Raw genomic sequence first — 22,332 nt, 5'->3', positions numbered from 1 at the left:
TTGGGATTTTCAAAGTTTCATTACTTATCCAGACTTCACAGCTACGAAGCAGCAAAGTGACCAAGGCAAGATTTGAATATAGAACTGGGACATCAAATCCAGTGCTTCTGCTTAGGGTAGTATATGCTTCTCTGATCACTTAAGATGCAAAAATTATCAATCATCACAGGTTGTGACTGACTCAAGTCACTCAGGTTATCCCTCACTGACTCTAAATGTCTAATCCCTTAATCTACTCTAAAACCAATTAGAGAGCCTGAGAGCAAGATTGACAGATGCTAGAAACCCTCCTCCCCAACTGAGCGCTCAATTTTCCATTTTGGCTCTCTTACAAGTGATCAATTTAGTAAGAATAAAAAATAGTGAGATAGCAAAGTTAAATTCTAATAATTTCATACCTAAATTGTTTTTACTGGATTAAGCACTGACACTATGTATTATAAAAACAGGCTGAAATCTGAACAAAGACACACAGAGGCAGAAAGAACACTAGCTTATTTGGATCTACTCCTTTCCACTTCTCAGTTCAACCAGTGTTTTCACGCACATGCAAACACACTGGCTCTGCTTTCATATTCTGACTCCAGATCAGTGTTTGCAAACATTTCTTATCTGAGAAGACAAATCCTTAACTATGAAGCAGAGTTTTCTGAAACACTAAAAAATGAGGCTTGAAGTCCCCAAAAGATTCCTTTAGTATGTTCTAAATGGGACCTGTGTCCCATTTCAGGCTTTGCTTCTGCCATCCTAGAAGCACAGTGTTCCTTTCCTTCAGCTAATTATGTTGCAGATTACACGTAATTATAGAATACAAAATTCTATGGCAATACTTTTACCCTTCCATGTTACCTTTCTATTTATTTACATAAGGGGATTCTACTTGTAATATGAAACTAGCATAGCAATCATGTACAAGAAATTAAAATTTTACCTCTGATAACCTAATATACGGTCAAAGATCATTTAATTTTAAAATTATTTTGCACACAGTCAGAATGCCTAAAATTAACAACACAGGGAACAACAGGTGTTGGCAGATGTGAAGAAAGGGGAACCCTTTACACTGTTGGTGGGAATGCAAACTGGTACAGCCACTCTGGAAAACAGTATGGAGTTTCCTCAAAAAGTTAAAAGTAGAACTACCCTACAACCCAGTAATTTTACTACTAGGTATTTACCCAAAGAATACAGAAATACTGATTCAAAGGGATACATGGACCCCAATGTTTATAGCAGCATTATCAACAATAGCCAAATTATGGAAAGAGCCCAAATGTCCATCGACTGATGAATGAATAAAGATGTAGTGTATACGCGCACACACACACACACATATATATCCAATGGAATATTACACAGGCATAAAAAAGAATGAAATCTTGATAATTGCAAAGATGTGGATGGAGCTAGAGGGTACTATGCTAATCGAAATAAGTTAGAGAAAAACAAATACCATATGATTTCACCATATGTGGAATTTAAGAAACAAAGCAAATGAACATAGGCAGAAGAAAGAGAGGCACACCAAAAAACAGACTCTTAACTGTAGAGAACAAACGGTTACTGGAGGGGAGGTGTGTGTGGGCGGATGTTAAACAGTGATGGGTATTAAGGAGGACACTTATTGTGAGGAGCACCAGCTATTGTATGTGATAAATCACTAAATTCTACACATAAAAAATAAAATAAATTAAAATACATTAAATCATTTTGATTGGAAATAATTATCATAATATCATATAAATTAACAGCACAAGTCTCATATTAATTCCAGACTTTGATTTTTATAAAGTATACTCATATTAAGGGGCACCTGGGTGGCTGAGTCAGTTAAGCGTCTGACTCTTGATTTTGGCTCAGGTCATGATCTTGGGGTCCTAGGATCAAACCTTGCACTGGGCTCCCTGCTCAGCAGGGAGCCTGCTTGAGATTCTCTCTTCCTCTCCTTTAGCCCCTCCCTCCATACTCTTCCTCCCTCTCTCTCTCTCTCACTAAAATAAATAAATCTAAAAAAATTATACTCATATTAAGAAATGAGAATGAAGATATATACTTTAAAAGGTCAGTAATATTTAGAATAAATAATTCTGAAATTATAAATAAGCACACACAGTAATTAAAAATCGTAAGGCTCTTAGCATTGTAAAATTACTATTTTCAGAATATAAGTAGCTCAACAATATTTTAAATGGATCACATTTTAAATAGGAAACTACATTATTAAGCAGTGGATCTGAAAGAAAAGTTAGGAAAGAATGACCAGAAAAACAGTTTCCTTTTTTAGATCAAAATAGGATTGATTTCTATGAAGAATGACCTTTCTTTTCTCCATCTGAGTCAGGAAGACGGATTATTGGAAAGCTGCTATCTGGGATATGACACTTTACAGTCATGCTAAAATAATACTAAGTTCAAACCAAACTTGGTTTCTCTGTTCTGTTTCCCATGTTGGTGAATAGCATCTGCATCTGCTCACTCAAGATAGTACTCAGGAATGATGTTAGACTTTCTTTTACTCCCACTTCTAAAGAATGACCACACTGATGGATGCAAGCTCCTTAGCATCTCTCCTATGCAAATTCTCCTCTCCATCCCCACTTGCCACTGTTTGGCACCCCCTTCACCTAGAATACTGCCAAGGTCTTCTAACTGGTTACCATCTATACATTGCCACTACAGATCTTTTTCTTGTCCTTTCTTTTTTTTGCCACTATAGATCTTATAACACAAAGCTAGGCATTTCTTAGGCTAAATTATTTAAAGAATTCCCATAGATCTCACAGGGATCTTCCTAACTTCTGGTCTCCTGTCTTGCTATAACCTCCACTGCAATTTATGTTTCTTCTAAATTATGTGCTATTTCTCTCTTTTGCCACATTATTTCATAACTCTGGCTTTGGCCAAAACGTACCCCTGGCAGATATTGTTTTCCCATGACAGTGGTGAACAAACTTCTTTTTTCCATGAGAGTCAATTTATAAAATAGGATAACTTATACTGGCCACATGTTTTTTTCATTCAAAATGAAAATAATTGAGTTGCATGAGTTTTGGGGGAAGGAAGAAGGTAATTATAATTTAATATACTTTACTGAACAATAGAAAGCTGATGAATGAAATCTTGATAATTGCAAAGATGTGGATGGAGCTAGAGGGTACTATACTATACTAACATCTAAATAATTGATATACTATGTATATCAATTTTGTGTGTGTATATATATATGGAATATTTAGAAAAAAAGGAAATCCTGCCATTTGTGACAACTTGAATAACCTTGAAAGCAGTATGTTAAATGAAATAAGTCAGACAGAAAAAGACAAATATTGCAGGATACCACTTATATGTGTAATCTTAAAAGCTGAACTCAGAGAGGGGCACCTGAATGGCTCAGTCGGTTAAGAGTCTACCGTCAGCTGAGGTCATAATCCTGGGGTCCTGGGATGAGCCCCGCATCAGGCTCCCTGCTCCACGGGGGGCCTGCTTCTCCCTCTCCCTCTGCCTGCCACTCCCCCTTCTTGTTCGTTCTGTCTCTCTCTCTCTTTCAAATAAATAAATAAAATCTTAAAAAAAAAAAAAAAGCTTAACTCAGAGAACAGAGTAGAGTGGTGATTACCAGGGGTAGAGGGTGTAAGAAATGGGGAGATATTTGTCAAAGGGTACAAACTTCCAGTTATAAGAAGATCAAGTTCTAGAGATCTAAAGTACAGCCTGGTCACTGTAGCTAATAATACAGTATTATATACTTGAAAGTTGGTAAGAAAGTAGCTATTACATGTTCTTACCACAAAAAGAAATTGTAATTATGTGATGCCATGGAGGTTTTAGCAAATACTACTTAATGTTCATCATTTTGCAAAACATAAATGTATCAGATCATACCTTAAACTTATACAATGTTAAATGCCAATTATCTCAATAAAGATACATGTTATATCTCAATAAAGCTGGAAAAAAATTACCCCTTCTCTGCCTTCAAGTTTGTTTTGTGGAAAGGTTGTCTTCATTCCTTCTGCTTTATATGGATTAAAATAAACTATTTTATTGGAAATTCAGTCAAGGGCCACATCATAAGCTCACCTGGCTACAAAAAGCTCTTTTCTACTTATCAGTAGTGTATATTATCTTAGTTTGTATTTGGAGTTAAGGACAGTTAATATTAAAATATTAATTAGCTTCATTATCAGTTTCCATAAGCAGAGAATAACATCTAAATAAGATCAAGAAAAAAAAATTCTCTTCTTAGTAGTATTTCTAAGATACTAAAGAATTGTTCATACTTTCTTACCCAAGGGGAGAGAGAAGATGCTAATGCCAGTGTACTATTACAAAATTATTATACATTAGCTTTTTAAATATGTATTATAAAATATTAAAAGCATGGAATATTACAAGCTATGTTTCATAGCATTAACCTAGTTGTTCTCTCTGTACATCCCTTCCCCTCTTCTCTCTCATTTAAACAGTTCAGGATACTCCCTACCCAAACTGAAAGGATAACAAAGACTCAAAGAAAACGTCCTCAGTAGTAGAGAAAGTGACTTGCTTGTTGAATCCATCACAGAGAGTGCCATGCTTGAACACAAACTTCTGAATTATTCTCTGATTTGCCATTTAATGACCCTGGCATATTGTATTCTCATCGTCTCCAAACAGTGTTAGAGACTGAGCCACATTCTATGGTGAATGGGGTCTCAAAGACAAATTTCATTCCCTAACCATGGTAGAACTGAACTGAACCAGTAGATTTCTCAGTGAGCAGACACAACAGCAAATATATTAGTACTTACAAATATATATATATGAATATATAGAGTATATATTACTTATATAAACATATGAATATATAAATATATATGAAATCAACATTTGTGTAACAACCACTCAGCTTAATAAGACATGATCAATAGTGCTGAAACCACGCACCTCTCCTTGATCACATCACCTTCCCTCCTTCCCACTTTTCACCTCAATTAACCACTAACCAGACTTTTGTATTTACCATTGCAACATGCTTCACAGTTTCTTTTTTAAAGTGCACCATTCAAATTTTTCCTTATTGTATATAATATAGCAACAGCTAGAAGCCAACTGGGAATATACAATGTAGATGCTCAGTACACAACACATATTGATAGGAATGTCAATCCAACACATTTTTACATATTTACCTAAAGTGTTTAAGAGGTATAGCTGAATTCCACATATTTCCTTTAAAAAAAATCACCACAGACATGACACATGGAACTGAGCTAATCACAGAGGTCCTGGCTGTCAGCAGCATCTCCCCTGAAGGACACTCTTTTCCTCAAAAATATTCTTCGTTCTGCCCCTAGCCTGTATTATTCAGAGTATTCCTCTTTGGTGGCCTGGAACCATCACTTCTCTTACAAAACCAGCAGCCAAAAGCAAGTTCTATCTTCAGTATCTGGGCAATATTTTCAGAAAATAAACTATTTCTTCTCAGCAAGCCTGTGCATATGAGCATTCAGGGGCTGATTTTCCGGTTTACAGATTATCTAAAACCCTTTGCTTTGCTCCTTCTTCCTTGCTTTTGGCCATTTCCTGCTCATTAGCATTGCCACTGAAGGGTAGACAGGAAAAATAAAACAGAAAAAATGAGAGCAGGCAGTTTTGCTATTTATTAACCATTTATCAACCACAACAAGGACTCTTGTGGAAAAAGATACAAGTAATGGTCAGTTAGCTTTTGAACTATCCCTTATTTTCAATTTTTGTTGTTTGTCCTAGTCTCAATTACACTTACATAATTAAAAGTTGGTATAAAAATGTTTTCCCAACAGTCCTTATTCTATTTGTAAAAGTAACTAATTTTACTTTTTCAGTGAGGTAATTTTTCCCTTTTGTTTGCTAGGGTATAAAACTGTCATTTTCATTGATGTTTTATACATCCGGAACAAAGTACAGATTAGTAACATGAAACAGTAATACTAGTAGGTTCAAAAGTAAAGAAAAAAAAGAAAATGTAATTTAATTTCTCCATACCCAAGAAACCATGCTTAGTGGAATGATCTGATATGTCCCATTAAATTTAAAAGGAACTCGTTATTTCTATTAATTACAGAATAACTGGATCTTAAAGCTACTTACTCCTTTGCTTGACCTTAGAGCACAACTACTAGGGTCTATAGAAAACAAAATGAAAAGAATAAGAGAAAAAACGGAACATGGCAGAGACTTTCCCTTAGCACTTGCTAGCACATGACTGCACTGTCTTTCTAGTCTATAGGTATAACATGGTAAAGGAGCAAACATCAGACTCAAAGAAAGTTCTATTATAAATTAAGACCTTCTTTACCTGGTAATCTCCCTATCCCACTGATATTTTTACCTGAAATATATGTTTGTTTTACGGCACTTTAAGGGCACCATAAAGATGGCATTTGTTGAATTATCCCAATCTCCCATGACCTAGTAGAACATAGTCATCCAACTGCGAGTCCTAAATTGCTCTACTTCAGCTTCCTAATATTATAATATGATCTCAGAAGGCAGATATACGTAAAAGTTTTTAAAGGATGGTAAACATGTCTTATGTGAATAGCTTTGTAATCAATTGAGTACGTAACAGGTGCTCAATAAGCATTTGTTCAAAAAAAAAGGGGCACGTGTTATGGTTTTCATGTAACCCTAAAAGTATATTTTCTGCAAATGGAAGATAATGATATAGATCATGATCTCTCAGCTTGAAAATTATGAATTATAAAAAATATCCAAAACTCACCATGACTACACCACCAGGAAACAGAAGAGTAATCCCTTCTCAAGTCTGTGTTTGACTCACCACCACACTAATGATGTGTTAAATTTTTTTCAATAATTTTGTTAATAAGAAATTTATAATGGTTTTCATAAAAAACCATGTGTCCTTTGGGCTATGTAAGAATTTCTGGCATTTCTAAAAAAAAATTCACTAGTTTTCTGTTACTGCCGTTTATAGAAGTCACAAAGAAGAAATTGGACACTGAAGAGCAAGATCATAATTGCCACTATACTCCCAACAATTTTCTCTGTTGTCAGATTGTAGAGGTTATCAGAAGAAAGAATCAGTCTTCTAGATTTTAATTCAATTTAAGCTACACACAACAGAAAAATAGGACGGACTCTCTTGTCCCACTTTAACTCCTAAGATATTACCTGGCCTTTGGTTTTTAAGATAATAAGCCAATCTAAAAGGTGCTGCTTGTGGGGCATGCCATTTTAATGATATCAAGGTTAAGTACACTAAGCACCTCCACAAATTTTAGGTGGCTATTAAACTTAAATTTATATTTAAATCTGCTAAACACTTCCTTCAAATGATTATATTTCACCACCCCAGGAAGTTATGAACTAGCAAGTTTAAAATAACTTTTGGTATTATATATTTCATTAATTATGTTCCTTGGCTCCAGCCATACACAGCTTGCTTTTTTTAATCAGTCATTGCTGTGCCCAAACCACAGGACAGCTATCTCCTCACTGTTCATATATTCCATGTTTATACATTAATTAATAGATGTAACCAAGCAGAAACAACATGTGACATTCATATTACATTGTCTCGTAAGACAACATATTTTTATAGAGCAGATAGCACTGGATAGGACAAAGAACACAAGACAAATATAATTCACCTGCTATTGGCATTCTTATTTTAATACACATATTCTTATTTTAGCTGCAGACCAATGAAATATACATAACTTATGTATTAATGAGAGACCAATGAGAGAACTAAGGGTCATTTTCAGAAGGCTAAATTCTGAGGTTAGAAAATTTAGAACATTTCCTTTCCTTATTTTCACCTATGACTAAAGATCTGTCAGCTATAGTATAGCACAAATAGAAGTGAAAGTTCTATAAAAGGAAATATTTAAAGGTGTCACTGAAAATTAAAATCAGGTGAATCTCTTTCATCATTTAATTTCTATGTGGCAATGATATGCACTGCCTCATGAAATAACTGTATTTTTTAAAAATTGTCCCAAATGATTTTTTTAAGTATATCAAATATATAGTAGAATTTACTTAGAGGAAACCCATAATCAATTCAAACATATCTACTTTAACAAGAGGATTTCATACTATTTTGATACCATTTATCATATAGGAATATTATGTGTTCTTAAAATTAATATATTACTAAAAAACTAAATGTTGATTCTATTTATAATGGTATACCAATACTCCTCAAGGTATAATCCACTCATAATTTCAGGTAAAAAATTTTTACCTAAATTTTAGTGCTAATCTGGGAAATTAAGTGAAGCACAAATGCAGAACAACTAATAGAGTCTATTTCAGAGAGGACATCTAAACTTCTCTCATCCACTGGCACGGGCCCAGTTTCACTTGGTCCCAGATTACAAAACAAAACAAAAAGCAACAAGGACAAGCAAACAAACAAACATAAATAAAACAGTGCTATTCAAACACTATCCAAACTCAGGAATCCAATAGGTTTGAATAAAAAGAGAAAATTTATTTTAAATCCTCTAACTGAAAATGTTCTTATACTTGAAACTTAAAAAATTACCCTATATATCCTAACTCCCACCTTTAAAAAAAAAAAAAAAAAACTCACCTTTTACCTCATATTCCCACCCCCACCACTCCCTTGTTCTCCCTTAGAGAAAAACTGAGAGTTCCTCAAGTCCCATTAAATCTTTAAATCCTCCCCAATCAGTATTCTGTCACTTCCAGTCCACTGAAAGCACTTTTGTCAAAGTCATGTTTATCAACAATTTTCATCCACAGAAATTGACAGGGTTTTTCATTTCTTCCTTGAAATACTTTCCTCACTTAGCTTCCAAAACACCACACAGTACTATGTTTTCTTTCTAACTTACAGGCCACTCATCTTTCTCTTTTCCTGGATCCTCTTAGTCTTCTGACCTCAACATTTTAGAATGTCCCATGGCAGTCTTGGAGTTCTCGCTACACGATTATTCCCTAAATGAGCTACCCCTCACAGCTTTCAAGACCATATCTAAAATATTGATTCCAAATGTGCAGCTCAAATCCCTAAATCCACCCGAAATTTCAAACTCATATAAACAACTGCCAACCTAATTAAATTCTGAAATTTGATGTTTAATAGGAATATCAAATTTAATAAATGCAAATTTTGATTTTTATCTAAAACTTACTCATTGTCCCATGTTCCCAATTTCAGTTAATAGTAACATATTTCACCCACTTTTTCAAATAAAATATCTTGGAAGCCTCTTCACTCCCTCTGGATTTCTTCTAGCCAAGCTGTCCATCAGAAAATCCTATTTCTATTTTCAATATATATCCACAATCTGACAACCACTCATCTACTTCAGCTACCAGTCCAATTCACTATCCTCAAACTAATTTTCATATCTGTACTCCAACCAGTCCACCCAGAGAAGATTCTCTTACTAAAATATAAATCATTTCATATCACATGTTTTATCTCAATCTTCCGGTAGACTCCCCATATACCTGGAAGATCTAAATACCTTACCACGACCTATAAAGTCCCTACAGGATCCTCCATAGTTGCCTCTCACTTATTTCCTTCCACTTACTGCTTTGCTCAGTAATAAACTCCATATATGTTCCACATTGATTTTCAAGATGTTCCTTAAACAAATGATTCCTTACTGTCTTGCTTTCTGGCCTTTACCTTTGCTGTGCCCTCTGATATCAGATATCCACCTAGTTTACTTTCTTTCTTTGAGTCACGTCTCTGCTCCAGTGATCACCTCCTCAGACAGGACTTACCAAAGCACAGTATTCAAAATAGCATACTTTGTTCAACTGCCATTCTTTCATTTTTGTTCACACAATTTACCACTACTTGACATTATTTGGTTTTTGCCTCCCCCATGAGAATGTAAGTTCCTTAAATACAGAGACATAGCTTACTTGTTCAGTATTTTAATTCCAGAACCTAAAAACAGTATTCCATAGAGAGTAGGTTCAGAATAAATGTTTGCGGAATGAAAGAACATTCTCCCAATTAGCACACGTACATGTTGTACAGTAAGGCCTACCTTATCATGTAGTTTCAGGAATATTAACTTCTAGAGTTATAATGATTTTGACAATGAAACAAATGCCTTATTTAAGTTTACTTCAGAAAAATCAGGTACTTAGGCCAATAAAATAATTTATTTTTACAATAGTACTTTGAATTATTTGGGGATAAAGAAAAAAGTGTAAGAATTGCTCTTTTAATATAATTAATTACTCAATCTTTTTTATGAGTGAAAATATCTGTTCATAAGAAATTGACTACAGAGTGATCTAAAATTTTTAAACACACACAGGCAGGCCTTTTGATACTAAACTTCTTGTGCTTGCCTCTAGGTTTCCCTCTATTCACTCAAGGATGCTTTCAGCCTCAGCTTCACACTGGTAACCACTTGGTGGGCAATAGGGTTAAAGCCAGAACACCTGGAGCAGGAATGGAAAATGATGAAGAATACTGAAGAAACACTAGATATTTCCTTTATACTCTATATCTTTGAGTGATACCAAACTTATGCTAATATTCCTGGTGTGCCTTGAGTTTGTAAATTCTAAAGGCTATTGTCATCTATGCTGGTTAGGACAGAAGACTACTCCTTCGTCCAGTCAGCCTTAATAAGCACTAACATTGTGGTATACTGTAAGAGTAGCACTGAATGGAACACCTTAGCATCGACACTAGACAAAACAAAAACAGAATCTAAAACAAAAAACTAACAAATCCAGTTCTCTCAATCTGATATTGGAGTTATCTAGAATATCTGATAAACAAATATATTATGTATAATTCCTGTTCATACTGAAAAAAATTTCATTTTAATTTTAGTGATTAAGATTTTATGCTCCATTTATTTCCCCTGGTATTTTCTTCTTTTATTTTTTTTAAGATTTTTTTATTTATTTGAGAGAGAGAGAGAGTGAGAGAGAGCACAAGAGCAGAGTGAGGGGCAGAGGGAGAAGCAGACTCCCCACTGAGCAGGGAGCCCAATGTGGGACGACTCGATCCCAGGACTCCGGGATCATGACCTGAGCCCAAGGCAGATGCTTAACCGACTAAGCCACCCAGGCACCCCATTTTCTTCTTTTAAAATCACTCTGAACCTAGCTATTAAGTATAGCTATATGAACCAGACTTGACTGTACTGTATACCTTCTCCCGATTCCTCAAATATAGGGATCTGTTTTCATTTTAGTTCACATAATTTTAGAGCTTAAGTGAAAATTAGTCTAAATCTTGTTTTAGCATTGATAATAAATGAAGACTAAAGAAAGTAACTTTCCAGGATGCCTGGGTTCAGTCAGTTAAGCAAGTAAGTCTTGATTTCGGCTCAGGTCATGATCTCAGGGTCCCAGGACTGCGCCCCACATGGGGCTCCCCACTCAGTGGGGAGTCTACTTGTGGATTTCTCTCCCTCTCCCCCTCCTCCCAGTTGCTCTCTCTCTCTCTCTCTCTAAAATAAATAAATCTTATTAAAAAAACAAGAATAAATTTCCAATTTTGCTCAGTTAGCCATTGATAAAATTGGTACTTAGCCCCAAACCCTTAAATTCTAATCTAGAACATTTCCACTATGTCTTAACATCCCTCCCCATGTAATTCACATTCTGAAATTTGTGTCCACACCCAAATGCTAAAATTCACCAATGTAAATGACTTGAATCCACAAAAATCCACATAATCAATCCCAGAATTACTTTAGTATTTTTCCTTATCTTTTAGATATCCATCTGATCACTTAATTTTACCCTAAGTTCTTAACACATTATTCCAACTAATTTATTATAATTAATATTGGTGCAAGATAAGGTCTAAAAAGACAAAGTGTTCATTTAACCTAATACTGCATTCTCTAACTATGTGGTTTTGCTTATATTAAAATGAATTTATCAGATTAAAGTTGACCTAAGTTTCATCTCCATTAGTCTTCAAATGGGATTTGCTAGAGGGAAGATTTTGCTTCTTTAAAAAGATCAAATAAACAGAAAAATTACTAAGTGATCACAGACACTGGTTATAAAAAGATAAATTACCACAAAAACCCAACGGGACTGGTAGTGGTGGTGGTAGTTGTATGTGTTTGGAAGAAACTGTTACACTACATAAAACTTAATATTTACCAGGCCAAAATTATGAAAACATATATGATCCATGCACAAAACTCAATGGATAACATTGTTTTAAAAGATATCTGTATTTTTGCCCACATGTTTTTTTCATAGCTCTGTGTACGTGTTTCACGTTACAAACATCATTTAGTTTGGTACCTCAAAAGTTCCATGAGTAAGCAGAACTACCACAGTTAAGAAATTGCTTAACAAACTCCATCCACTAATTTGCTTACACCAACAGTAATAAGCATATTTGTATCATTTTTGGTGTCTTAGATTTTTGCGCAAAGTATTAAAGAATATATTTCTGCTGTATTTTAAATTTGTGAAAAATTTACATCATTAGGTCTAGCAATCTAATCTACCTGGAGAATAGAGGGTGTTGACATGTCCTAGAACCACATTTTTATAAGAATAAGAGACAGGGATAATATTTCCTATTCTGGTTTGAAAATAAAAACCACCTGTATCTTATAGCATCATAGACCTCATTGGATGGCATTTTTTTCAGAGAATTAAAAAAAAATCTCATGTGGTTTTCAAATAGGACTACAAAGGAACAGCTCAGAATGCAGTGACACCTAATGGCAAAGCTATCTTTATAAGCCATAAATGTATTTTCTAATAAACATTATATTTAGAGTAAAACTGTGTAAGTATTGCTATTCACCGATATGCTGTCTATAATTCGAAATATCATGAAAATCTAAAAGCAATACCAAATATTTTACTTTTTAATAGTAAAATAACATATGCAAATGAAGGGAAAAAAAAAAAACTTCCAGATTAGAAAGTGTGGTTTTAAAATTACAATACCCTTTGAGATAAAATTACAATATTATAAACTTAGCCTTAGGAACTGAATTAAATATAATGCATCTTCCATTACTCCTAATAATTTCAACTGGTTTCTACTGTTTAAAAAGTTGAAAGTTAATCACCTTGATTTTTATTCATATTTGAATTAAAATTTAGAGGAGATATTTATTGGGTGTATGCTTCACTCGGAGTAGAAAGCAAAGGTCCTTGGTGTAATGGCTTATTAGTCATGTCATAGTTGATATTGTTGATTAATAATACTGTCTAACTTAATGCACATCTGAATTATGCTTCAAATAACTGTATTAATGATACAGAAAAGAATAATAGTAAAGTATACCCTTATTTTATTATTTTTTTTAAAGATTTTATTTATTTATTTGAAGAGAGAGACACAGTGAGAGAGGGAATACAAGCAGGGGGAGTGGCAGAGGGAGAAGCAAGCTTCCCACAGAGCAAAGAGCCCAATGTGGGGCTCCATCCCAGCACCCTGGGATCATGACCTGAGCCAAAGGCAGACACTTAATGACTGAGCCACCCAGGCGCCCCAACACCCTTATTTTAAATTCAGAAACTACTTGTTCATACATTCCAGAAGTTTATACTATATGCTATCCATAACTTAGAGAGCAAACAACCACTGTAAATAATAAAGGGATAATTTAAATCATTGAGATATCTTATACAGTGCAAGGAGTCCTTAATGACTCCTGGGGGCTATCATACCCAATGCATATTATGTAAAGAGGTGGAAAAGAAATATTTTGGTGTAAGACACAGTACATTTTCTGGAAATACTTTTACATTCTATATTTGATAAAACTGTCCTCAGTGCAGAAATCATGAAAACTGTTGCTTTAAATCTGCCATCTATTACTGTTTTTAATGTGGACATTTTATTCACCCACCAGTTCTGTACTTTAATTTGAACTTTTTTGTGATGAAAATATTCTGTGCATTGTTTTAGGCTTCTCAAACAAATCATAGTGAATGATTATTATCTCAGAGGATAAAGTATCTCGTGCTTATGAGAAAAACATAAATAAATGGTTTGTTTCTATTCCCTGTTGGCATAAGGTATTTTACTATGACTGATAACAAGAAAAACCTGCAAGTGATTTTCGTAATATGTGACTACACTGTTTGAACATACCCTTATAGAGATATATAACTGAGGACAGCTCATTTCAATCAGTTCTGTGAGCACAGGAACCAGATAAAGAAATGAGCATACATTAAACTGTTAAAACATGAGATCCTCCATATTAGATTTGAAGCAAAACACAAACTGTTCAGTTGACTGGAAATGCCACCTAATCCCTGCTTAATTAAAGCAGTGCTCTACACTCCTGTTGTGTTTAGGGAGTAAAGAGAGTGGAACGACTGATGTATGAAGAAAATAGCAGTCAGCGTGTCTAATCTCAAAGACTTTCGAGCTTTCTAGCTACATAAATCAGAGCGACTTTTGAATAGCCTCATAAAACACAGTATCATTGCCATTCCACTCACGATTTTTTGGTTCTTCCTACAGCATGCAGATCATTAGGAAACTTCTAAGCAATCAAGTAATGTGGGTCTGATGAAATTACTCAATCAATGCACAGGCTCAAAGTAAAAGCATAATTCAAAATTGCAGTTTTTATATGTCAAAAGACCTTTCTTTTGGGGGGCAAAGAATATCACAATCGAGATGATTCATTTCTAAATACTACGTGTATGAACGTGCTTTAAACAAATGTATGTAATTATCAAATATCTTTAAAATGTGATTTAACAGAAAAAGTAATTATGTATGATATTAGTGCATTTTTTACTGAAATAAATACACTGCCACTCCAATCACTGGAGTTTAACTATTATGATGTATTTCATCATTGTAGTGAATTCATGTGTTTAATAAAATACATTAGAGTTTAAAATATGTAATTGACTTTTAAAAACTACCTGCATGAAATAAAAACAAAGAGAAAGAAAGAATGGAGAGAGTTTTCATATATATAATTCTGTTCAACTCTAAAAGGATTCAATATTTAAAGAACCTATTAGAGCAGTGTCTTTTTTATCTTTCCAGCTTGCCTGAACTACATATTGCAGCTACTTTCTACATGAACACACCACATGAGGCTAGAAAAATCTTTCATTTCTGCATATCTCCTTATAACTCTAGAGTTGAAATATTCACTTTTCCTTCAGTTCCATCACTTTCATCCCTTCAATCCTGAAATAATACATTTGCCATAAGCATATTTCTCCCATTAAATATTTAAATGAAAGCAATCACCTCCTAAAGATAATTAATTCTCTTTTGCTAGTCATCAAGGTAAACTGATCCAATGAATATTAACTGATGGTTTAAAACTTTAATATGGGCATTTAGTTTTGAATTTATTATACTTTGGGATGGGAGGTGGAAGCAGGAGGGGCTTTTAACCTCTGACATGCACTCAAATTAGTCTTGGTCATCTTCTTTAATTTGGGAAGTAATATTTATCAATATATTATAAAAGATATGAAGCATTTGAAGCAATTATCAATTTGCTAGCTTCATGGCAATATTGGGTAGCCTATAAAAGAAGCTAATCCTCTTGCCTAATGTACTAATTGCATTCAAGTCAAATTGTCTGATAAGTATTCCTTTTAATAGGATATACACAGTTCATGCATACAACCCGCTTTCTGAAGAAATCTGTAATTTGTACAGTTACCTTTATTTTTTTGGTCTGGTTATAAATAAGCCATGTCACACTGACAGACAACAGAATGCAAAGGGAAAAATACAACAGTTGTGTTCTATTTAGAAACAAATGATCAGACTGCATTGCAAAACAGTGTTCAGCTGATAAAGGACAGCAAGCGCTGTAGGTGTTTGCAAATAATATATTTATCCTGTAGACCACAGAATAAGCAATAAAATAAGCATTTATCCACAAGCCTTTTCTCCTGAGCGATGAAAAACGTAAGGCAGAAACCCCTAATCATAAAATGAACGTAAAGGTACCATAGTAATATATATATCTGCATCCTGTTCCAGTCATTTACAACTGGATATAAATGTATGTCATTTCTTTAAGAGGAGAACAGTTCGTTTCTGAATTCTATCAGAACATTACTGAACCCCTCAACGAGGCCATGATTTCTCCCTGAAAAGTTCTGAACCCACAGGCCCTGTTAGCCCCCAGGCAAAACGTGATCTAGCAGTCAAGCTATCTAGTGCTTAATTTACTTAATGCATAAGTGCAAGGTTTTTCGAATCTTGACCTCATTACCCCTTATACACAAACATGTATGGTTCTACTGATCTAAATGACAGAGAATGGCAGACATGTTTACAAAGACAGCCTCTGAGACCGAGAAGGAGTCCCCTGGAGCTGAGGGGCTGGCCGCTGTGGAGGCACACACCAGACAGAAGCCCCTCGCTTGGGCAGGCACAAGAGCCACCTGAAGCAGGTTCCCTTCCAGGACTCTGTGGTGTGTGTGGGGAGGGGGGGGGGGGGGGGGGGGGTGTAAGAGAGAGAGAGAGAGAGAGAGAGCAGGGGAGGGGCAGGGGGACTAAAGGAGGAGATGCTGCGACCCATCTGTCGCTTCAATTTGAAGAACATCAAGCCGTGTGGACAGATAAAAGTCCTGTGCCCAGAAAAATTCCCCAAGAGGGGTCTCTCTTCATCCCAGTAAATAAACCTTGCTGGCCCGCGGACACGAATTTCCGAAAAGGAAATCGTCGCATTAACGCAGAAAAGGCTGCAGGAGCCCGTCTCCACTCAGCTCTTACGGATTAGCAAGTGAGAAGAGTTGGAGCCCGAAGCTGCGAGCGCTGTGCATGATAATGACGCGCGGCCCCCACCCGCCCCCGCCCCCGCCCCCGCCCGCGCCAGCCGCGGCCAGTCCCGGCCCGTCTGGTTGCCAATAGGTGGGGCCACGAGCATCTCCGAGCCGGGTCGGCGTCCTTCTTGGAGTCAGGCCGCCCGGCCGTAGCCCAAACGCCTTTGCTCTCGGCCTTACGCGGCAACTCAGAGTTGACCGCGAGACAAGGCGAGGCAGGTGTCTGCAAGGCAGCCCACGAGAGCGGCCCGCGCGCCCCGCGCTTCTCGTGCGCCCGGGGGCCAGTCTCGCCGCCGCGCCAGGCCGGGGGAGTGTGCGAAGCAGCGAGGCGCGCGGCTCCCCGTCCTCGGCTACACCGCCGCCAGCCCCTCCCGCCACCGTCGCGGCGACTCTGCGCGAGTACCGCAAAGCCAAGAGGACGGGAAGAGGAAAAGGAGGCTGGGGGCGCAGCCAGCACCCCGTCACCATCGCACAACGCTGCGGCTAACGCAGCCCGCTCACGTTGCAAAACCACCTGTTCGATCCGAAGGGAGCTCCCCCCGACCTCTCACCCCAGTTTTGGCCTCACAGGTGACACACACCTCTTCTTTCCCCTAAAGATATTTTTTTTAATGGAGCAAATGTACATCCGGGAGAGAATATGGAAGATAGAGTCGATTAAACTTCCTTTCCCGACACACTCAGAACCCACCCCCCGCACTTCCCGGCACACACGCACAACTGAGGTAAACTCGAGACCCCCACGCATCCATCACACACTCCACGATTCACCGCGAAACAACGGCCCAAGTCAAGGTTCGAGAATCCACATCCTGCCAGAAAACTGAACAAGTGTGAGGGAAGGTTAGCGGGAAGGGGCAATAAACCGAAGCCAGCGCCAATAAGCCACACAGAGGGCGGAGAGGGGGAAGCAAAGGGAAACATTTGCTAACCCAAACGTTAAAAGTACCCACAGGCAACACCTGCCCTTTCTTACCGATGTGAATGATTGAATCCGCATTCGCCAAGTCCCAGGTTCGAGACCACCACACGGACAAAACCAAGAGCAAGGGGAAAACTTCCATCTCCTCCTATGCTGAATCTCTTTTAGGATGGTTTCTCTTTCAATATATTTTTTTAAACCAGTCCGAAGAGTTCGAGGTCACGATAGAGTTTAACGCAGCTTTTTCTTTTTTTCTAAATTCCTACTGCCAGAGCAAAGCCTTTAATCGTCGCTGATGAAGGCAGAGCGAATTAAGAGAGCCCAGCCTGAGGAAACCTCCTTCGCAAAGCCGTGTCACTTGGAGGGGAATTTTGGCGTCGCCAGAGTTGTTTGCAGTTTGGCTTTTAAAAAAATGTATCCAGCCTCGGCTGCTCTCGGGCAGGGGGAGAGGCTGGAGCTCAGACCATCCCCATCGCTGAGCCGGGGCCGCGGGTCTCCAGTCCCAGCTCCGCCGCAACTTCCAACCAGACCACCCCCCTACACTCTACGCCGGATGTTCCCCTGCCCCTCCCCCAACCAAAAAAAAAAAAAAAAAAGCGCCCCCCGCCCCCGCCCCAACGGCCCGCAGAGAATCACTTGTTTCGCTGCCAAAATAAAATGTAAGTGGAAAGGAAAGATTAGGAGATTCCAAGCGGAGCAGCCAGATTCCAACAGGGAAGGGAAAAAAGCCCTCTCCAAGAGGGGTAGTAAAAGTGAACTTCAAGGTAATGCAGATAGTAATGCAGAGAAAATTCCTTTTCTGCGCGAGGCAGGGAGCGGAGCTCGGCGAGGCGGGCCCGGGGAGCCGGTTCGCTCGGGCGCGGTGGCGGGGGAGTTGCGCCGGGCGCGAGCAGCGGGGCCGGGCCGGCGGAGGGAAGCCTGCGGGCTGCAGGATGCTTTTGGAGCGGTTCGCCTGGCGGGATGCAGGAAGCGAGCAAGGAGAGCCTGGCAGCTTCAGCACTAGCCCCACGTTGCCTAGAAATGGATCACCTAGGAGAACGAGCGAGCCCGCGAGAGAGCGGTGCTGTCAAGCGGAGAGAGGGGGAACCGAGAGAGGAAGAGCTTCTCTCTAATAACCACCTCCTCCCCCTATCTGCAATACAAGGGAGAAACAAAATAGTGCTCTCATTTCCCTTGGAATCTTCAACTGGGACTGAGAAAAAGGCAGGACTCCAAGAAAAAAAAAAAAAAAAGAACGTTGAAGCTTTTTGGTTGTGTTTTGTTTTGTTTTGTTTTTAGGAGGTTAAAGGCAACCTGAAAAAGCCACCCCACTTATTTAACCTTGCTATTGCTATTCTCCAACAGGTATCAGACTTTTTCTAGTCTTTGCCTGGAATTAGTCACATTGGATAAAAACAAATTAGGGACACCTGGTCACTAAGGGAAAAGAGACCTAGAAAGCGCTTAATGAGATTTCAATTATAAAGTTATAAAAAGGAGAGGACATGCTAATTATTTTTTATACAGTGATTTTTTTTTTTTTCCTTCTCTTTCTCTCTCCAGAGTATTTTTAGGCAATCAGGATAAAGGATGAAGAAGAACGTGAAAAAAAAAATGTAATAAATAGTAAAATACATGCTTTAGTGAGACATTTGATCCAAATATTACATTGAGTAGTTCTGACAATGGACCTATGTATATAAATTCAGAATGAGGAAGTTGGTAGCTTCTCCATGAAAAGAGCTGAAAAAGTACTGAATGACAGCCTCCCAGTCCCAGAATGAAAGGAATTTTGGCACGCTTATTCCTTGAAATATAATCCTGACAATTGTGACTTCCTTTCTTGTTATGATTATCTTATATTCAGTCTGACCCCACTTCAGACTGGAGGTTTGTTAACACAACCAAATAACTAGTTGAGGCCAGATATTAATAGGCCTGATATTATTTCAATTATAATTGGAATCCTTTGGAAATGTTGCTATTTGGGATTTGTGGATGTCAAACTCCTTAAACAACCTTTCAGGGCCCTCCCTTACTTTCATATTTGGCAAACCTCTTTTCTTCTTGAGATTTTCTAGCCTGGTGAATTGGGCTAGTATTTCTCCAAACACAGATGTATGTTCTCACCTCTGTGAAATGCCTTCTTTCATTCATCTTGTGTAGTTTTTCCCTGAACATTCCAGAAAATGTGCTACCATATTGTTACTTAGGTCAATAATTCTGTTGGAAGGTATCTATTCATTCTTCCAACCACTCTGCCACTTCAGAGCTTAATTCCAATTTTGCCCATGATATAATGTCCAATCCTTTAATATGGAATACATCTATCCTTCTTCTGTGTTCTCATAGCACACTCTACCTTTATATTAGAGTTAGGTGGGACTACTTCTGAATTAGATCATCAATGCCCTGAGAGTGAGGACCATAGCTTACTCATGTTTTATTCACTGCAGCATTTTACATAGAGCCCCTTTGTCGACTTGGATTTCATCATTTCCATCTGAATCTGGCATAAATCAGTGCTTCCAAGAAGCCATCACTGATTAATTTGTCTCAATTTTGATCATTCCTTTATTTTTCCCATCAGTATACTTGTACTCAATTTGATTGTATTAATGTTATTGATGTCATTTTACTTTTTAAAGAGTTCTGTTGTGATTTCATGGATCATATTTTGTTGTTACAGATAATGAAGTTTTTGAAAGAATGGAGGTATCGCTCCATAGCTTGCTTCTATTATATTATTCACAAGGGTGTTTAAAAAATTGATGAGTCACTATGTGCTCTATGAAGAAAAAAATTGTGAAATAACCATTAACATGGAAAGAACACTATAATATGTTAGAATCAAAGAACTAGGAGGAACTTCAAAACATTAGCTGGCTCAGTCCTGGCTTAATAAATGTCATTCCTGGAGATAGCTAAATATAGTCAATTCATATCATCTTCTGTCTTGGAAATCTGTTCTGGAGTATTATGAGCAAAACATTTTCATTATTCCCAAATCCTCCCATTTATTGGTTCTCAAAGGTAGCTTCACTTTGGAATAACCTGGAAAGCTTTTCAAAAAGATCACTTCAGGCTAATTGAATCAAAATCTCTGGGGTTTGAGGTCTGACCAATATGTGTTAAACTCTCTGAATCTGACTCTAATGTGTAGCCATACTTCAGAACTACTGTCACAATACTCAGACATTTACGAGTCTTCATGACACATCACAAAAACCATAAAGGCATCAAAATGCACGTTCCTGACATTCAAAAGAAATAATAGTACCATGAGATGTAGCTTTCTAAAAGTAATACAAAGTTAATGCAGAATTGAAGCATAACAGGGCTTATTGATTTTAAATTTAAGAATATCAATCACTCTTTTAAGCTGTTGAAATAATTTCTATACCAAATGAGCCCTAATTAGTGGTTTTTGTATGAAATATGAGTTTAAACACATTTTTAAATTATGTGTTAACCATATTTCCTACTATTTTAGAAAATTTCATATTGTGATATAATTAGATGGATACAAAATTAGTTTACTTAGGTTAGCTGGATGCAAAGTTCTTTAATATTTAAGTAAAAGTTAAATTCCAGGGGGGGGGAAATAAGAAATTCACTGGTTGTACTTCCATATCAGCTTTTTATGAAGGCCATATATTAGTCTAATTAAGGCTATTTAGCTTTAATTCAAGCAATATCATATAGAAATGGCTGATACATCTGACTTGCTGTACTGAAATTCAAAACTTTGGCGTTATAGCATTTTTTTTTGTTGAAAAAACAGCTTCCATTCATGAAAATTTTATAGCAATGATTAATTTTTGGAATAAAAATGTAAGGGAACCATGAGTCATGAATTTATTCTTCCTATGTGGAGACTGTCAATTCAATTCAGGCATGAGTTGTGTTATGAACATCAATAGAGTAATCCTCCCCCCTACCCACAGTTTTACTTTCTACAGTTTCAGTTATCCAAAGTCAATCATGGCCTGGAAGCCAATGATCATCCTTTTGTATCATCAGAAGATCAACAGCAGCTTAATGCTTTGTCACAATGTTTGTTGTTCACGTCACCTCTTCTCATCACATAGGCATTTTATCATGCTATGTCATCATTAGTAAAAGGGTGAGTACAGTACAATAAGGTATTTTGAGAGTGAGAGGAACCACACTCATACACCTTTTATTACAGTATATTGTTATAATAGCTCTATTTTGTTATTGTTGTTAACCTCTTACTGTGCCTGATTTATCATCTAAGCTTTATCGTATGTATGTATCTGTAGCAATAATCCTAGTATATATAAGTTTCAGTACTAGCCGTGATTTCAGGCATCCACTGTGGGTCTTCAAACATATCCACTGTGGATAAGGGAGACTACTGTAATTTCAAGAAGTGGTAGATAATCCTAGCAGCTTTAAGATGTAAAGAATAATGATTATTTTTTTATGGAAGAACAGAATTTGGGAGAACTATTAATTTGCGTTTTTGGAGGGGATTTGCAGGCTCCTTTAATCATGTACAATGTACTGTGTGGAAAGAAAGCAACATAATGGAAATACCTGGAATATATAATTCTTTCATTTTTACTCTAAACACATACTAGGAATACCAATGTCTAAACTTTAAAAATCAGCTGCTCACTGAATGTTACAAAGGTAGTCAGTCAACTTACATT

At 37.0% G+C, this 22,332-nt stretch overlaps 1 protein-coding gene across 4 annotated transcripts in view; it reads right to left on the bottom strand.

Annotated features, from left to right (window-relative positions):
• The window catches only part of GRID2 (glutamate ionotropic receptor delta type subunit 2), a 1,428,484-nt gene extending 1,410,221 nt beyond the window's left edge, over window positions 1–18,263 (bottom strand). For all 4 annotated transcript variants that reach the window (XM_032400835.1, XM_032400836.1, XM_032400834.1 and 1 more), the window contains exon 1: window positions 17,729–18,263. In XM_032400835.1, the coding sequence (XP_032256726.1) occupies window positions 17,729–17,816 (88 nt within the window). In that variant the 5' untranslated portion in view covers window positions 17,817–18,263. The remainder of the gene's footprint in view (window positions 1–17,728) is intronic.
• Window positions 18,264–22,332: the final 4,069 nt, after the last annotated feature.

Source organism: Phoca vitulina, unplaced genomic scaffold (genome assembly GCF_004348235.1).
Source record: "Phoca vitulina isolate PV1807 unplaced genomic scaffold, GSC_HSeal_1.0 scaffold3, whole genome shotgun sequence".
Classification (NCBI taxonomy): Eukaryota; Metazoa; Chordata; class Mammalia; order Carnivora; family Phocidae; genus Phoca; species Phoca vitulina.
This window is presented reverse-complemented; position numbering and strand designations above follow the sequence as displayed.